Raw genomic sequence first — 4,038 nt, 5'->3', positions numbered from 1 at the left:
CCCCCTTTTTTCTTGTTGTTTTCCTTCTCTTATTACCCTTTTTAGTACACTTTATGTTTCCTATAGCACTTATTTGGCAAGCTTGCCACAATTTGAGTTTGTAACTATGATGCTACACTTTGTTACTACTTTTGACTATTGCTATGACATGGTATACTTTTGTAATGCTTTATACTTCTTTTTCATTACATAAAAACATGTTACAATCATGTCTTGTGACATAGGCACTTAAAGGAAATGAAAGAAAAGGAAACATAAAATTCTTTAAGTAAAAGGGATAGCGACATAACTTCTTCTCTTTAAGCATAATAACGTTTTAACCACTTCCCGTTGATGGGGTTGATTAGGTCTTTGCCATCCATCTGGGTCAAGTGGTAATACTCACCTCGATGCACCTCCCTTATCACAAAAAGTGTTTCCCATTTTGGTGCAAACTTAGATGGTCCTGCCATCCTCACCTGACGTAGTCTGCTACTTTTAACATGAATTGTCCCTCCATGAACACTCTTTCTTTAGTCATCCTGTCATATGCTTTAGTCATCCTTTGTCTATATCTACGGTTGCGCTCTTGGGCTTCTTCCCTTCTTTCATCAAGCCTTTCCAGGTCTTCGCATCTTTCAGCTGCAAAGACTTCATTTTCTTTTTCTTTCTCCTACATTTACATAATTCTCAGGGATAGAGTCATTACTTCTACCGGGCTCATTATCTCTGTTCCGTAAACCAAGGAAAAAGGTGAAAATCTTGTGGTTGACTTTAATGAATTTCTATAAACCTAAAGAGCATTCGACAGGTGCATTGCCCATCCTCCTGTATGCTCTTGGCTCATTCTACTAATGATCTTTATGAGGGTCTTGTTTGTCACCTCTGCTTGCCCATTTCCTTGAGGGTAATAGGGCGATGAACGGTGTTGCTTAACTTGGTAGAACTCCAACATCTTCCTTACATCACTGTTGAAAAAGGGTGTGCCATTGTCACTGATAATCTTGTGGGGTACCTTAAACCTCACAATTATGTTCTCCTTGATGAAGTTTGGTACTGCTTCTCCTATGGCTTTACAGAGTGGTACTGCCTCTGCCCACTTAATGAAGTATTTCATAGCCACTAGTATCTATATGTATCCATGCGATGCTAGGTTAACTGGTCCCACCAAATCAAGCCCCAAAATGTGGAAGGGCCATAGGGTGACCATGGTATGTAAATTCTACAGATGAGTGTGAATCAGGTCGGCTTATACTTGGCAATTGTGGCATTTTTTCACAAATTCTGCTGTATCTTTCTTCATGGTAGGCCAGTAGTAGCCCATTTGCAGCAGGCATTTATAAAGCTTTTTCTTCCCTTAGTGTTCCCTACCCTCCCTTGAGTACACTTCTTTTATCATCTCCTTTGCTTCCTCGGGGCCCAGACATCTTAAGGGGTCCCCATCGTACCCCTTTTTGAAAAGGACTGTATTATACAAAAAGTAATGCTTTGCCAACCTCTTAAACTTGTATCTTTCACTATACATTTGTGGCATGATACCTTCTATCAAGTATTGTGTGAATAGGCTTCTCCAGTCTTCGCTGACAAATGCAACGTAACTTTCCTTCCTGTTTGCTGCAAGTTGGCAGGTCCTACACTGGGTTTGGACTCGGTCTATGTCTTTACCTATGCTTGGCCAATAGAAGTTTGCCCTTTGAAGTTTGCGATAAAGGCTGACCTCCCCGTAGGATCCGCAAGTCTTGTCATATATTTCTTTCAACTTTCTTTGGGTCTCCTCCTGCCCTACGCATCTGGACAAGACCCCACTTGGTATCTTGCGGTACAACTCTCCTCTTACCAGGGCGTAGTCTTTTAGTACCTTTAGTTCTGCAGCGTCTTTTCCTTTCATCAAGGCCTCCCTTATGGGAATCTGCCAATCTCCTTCACACTATTCCTCCTGGAACCTTTCCTTCAACATCTCAATAGTAGATTATTTCCTTTTGCTAATTTTTACCCTGGTGCTATTCCCTTCGAAAATTATTTGTCAGCTTGGTGCGGCTAACTCATTCACAACCGGTTTTCGTTCCTTGGAGCATGTTCTATTTCGAAGGTTGAAAACTTTTCATCCATCTTTTGGGCCATTGCTCTATGCAGGGCTAGGCTGGGTTCTTTTAAGGAGAAGCTCCCCTTGGTCTGGCAGACTACTAGGTTCGAATCACCCATTACCCTTAAACGCTTGACTCCCATTTTGAGAGTCGTAGCTAGCCCGGTTAGATAGGCCTTGTATTCTGCCGTGTTTGAATGATAGCACCACTGTCTCATCTTCTTCATGGTACAAAACTACTCACATTCCCCCTGATTAGGCGGTAGAAGATCCATTAAATTTTATTACCCATTACTCTCTAACCTCTTCTGCCATGACAACTTCCCCTGAAACTTTATCATCCAGTAGGAATTCTTCCTCTCTTGGAAATTATGCCAACAGATTTGCTATAGCTTGGCTTTTTACTGCCTTGGGTGTCCTCGTTTTCAAGTCGTACTGTGACAATTGTAACAACCACTAGGATATTCTGCCAGAGAGGATTGGTTGCCGCAACAAAGTTTTGACGGCATGAGACTTGGTCATCAACCATACTTTATAAGTCAAGAGATAATAGCGTAGCCTCTGCGAGGCATACATAATGGCCAGGCATGCCCTTTCTGCCCTTCGGTAGCGAGTTTCTGCATTTTTTAAGGCACGACTGATGTAGTACACTGGTTGCACAATGCCTCCTCCGTCCTCTTGGGCGATCAATGCACCAATGGCATACGAGTTGGTGGCCAGGTAGAGTAGCAGTGGTTTTTTATGGACTGGGGCCTGCACAGTAGGGAGGTTCATCATGATCTACTGTAGCTTTTTGAAGGCCGTCTATTGCGCTTCTCCCTATTTGAAGCTTTGCCTTTTCCTGAGTAATTTGGTGAAAGCAAAAGTAATTGATGCCAACCCTGGGATGAATCTTCGGATATATAAGACCTTCCCTAAGAAGCTCTTCAACTCTTTTACCGTGGCTGGAGATCTCATAGTTGTTATGGTCGTGGCCTTGGCCGAGTCCACATCTATCCCCTTACTGTGAACCAGGAAGCCCAAGAATTTCCCAGAGGACACTCCAAATGCTCACTTAAGAGGGTTCATTCTTAGTTTGAAAGCTTTACATATTTCGAATACCTTTCTCAACACGTGGAAGTGTTCTTCTCTCTTCCTTGATTTAACCACTATGTCATCCACACAGTCCTCTAGTTCCTGATGCATCATGTCGTGAAATATGACCATCATTGCTCGTTGATAAGTTTCACCTGTGTTCTTTAACCTGAAAGGCATCACAGTGTAGTAGAAGTTGCCTATGGGTGTTTTGAAAGCAGTTTTCTCTGCATCCCTTGGTGCCATTCTGATCTGATTGTACCCACTGAACCCATCCATGAATGAAGACACGACGCTTCTTGTCACAGAATCTATTAGTAAATCCATATTTGGTAATGGAAACTCGTCCTTCGGACAGACTTTGTTGAGATTTCTAAAATTTACATAACATCTTATCTGCCCGTTCTTCTTCTTTACTGGTACTAAGTTAGATAGCTAGCGCAAGTGTTGAATAGGCTTGATGAATCCTGCGGTTAGCAACTTCCGTACCTCCTTGACTATTTGCCCTTCTATCTCTGTGTGGAATACCCTGGCAGGCTGAGCCATTGGCTTGGCCTCTAGGTCCATATTCAACGTGTGCGCCACTAATCCGGGATCTAACCCTAGCATTTCATTGTAATCCTATGTAAAGACGTCTCTGAACTCTTTCAATAGCAGTATTAGTTCTGATTTTTCCTTTTTTGTCAGACTTGCACTAATCGAAATAGGCCTTAGTTCTTGTGAGCCAGACCCCAGGTCAACTTCCTCCAACTCTTCTTCTGCCACAACCTATGCATATTTTTCTGCCATAACTTCCTCATCTTTCTCTTCATTACCTTCTTCCTCCAAACTTTCTTATGCCGCGCAACACGCCAAACTCCTGTGCTACCACTCTTGGGTGGGGCCCGTTTGTATTTTACTCG

General features: G+C 42.6%; 1 protein-coding gene across 1 annotated transcript; it reads right to left on the bottom strand.

Annotated features, from left to right (window-relative positions):
• Window positions 1–454: 454 nt before the first annotated feature.
• LOC111993327 (uncharacterized) lies at window positions 455–3,463 on the bottom strand. The gene is made up of 4 exons (XM_024025171.1): window positions 3,164–3,463; window positions 2,594–2,815; window positions 800–1,078; window positions 455–652 (listed from the first exon to the last, which is right to left on the bottom strand). The coding sequence occupies exons 1-4, from the start codon at window positions 3,461–3,463 to the stop codon at window positions 455–457; spliced, it is 999 nt and encodes a 332-aa protein (XP_023880939.1).
• Window positions 3,464–4,038: the final 575 nt, after the last annotated feature.

This window comes from Quercus suber, unplaced genomic scaffold (assembly GCF_002906115.3).
Source record: "Quercus suber isolate HL8 unplaced genomic scaffold, Cork oak 2.0 scaffold_196, whole genome shotgun sequence".
NCBI lineage: Eukaryota > Viridiplantae > Streptophyta > Magnoliopsida > Fagales > Fagaceae > Quercus > Quercus suber.
The sequence above is the reverse complement of the archived record's forward strand: the minus strand, read 5'-3'. Positions and strand labels throughout refer to the sequence as shown.

Bases quoted from the DNA above. Each gene is read 5' to 3' on its own strand.
- LOC111993327 (XM_024025171.1), bottom strand. From the start codon at position 3,463: ATGGATTTACTAATAGATTCTGTGACAAGAAGCGTCGTGTCTTCATTC. The intron at 2,816-3,163 runs GTATTCGAAATA...CCTACTGTGCAG, and splicing joins ACTTCCACGTGTTGAGAAAG to GCCCCAGTCCATAAAAAACC. The intron at 653-799 runs GCAATGCACCTG...ATGTAAATGTAG, and splicing joins AAGAGCATACAGGAGGATGG to GAGAAAGAAAAAGAAAATGA.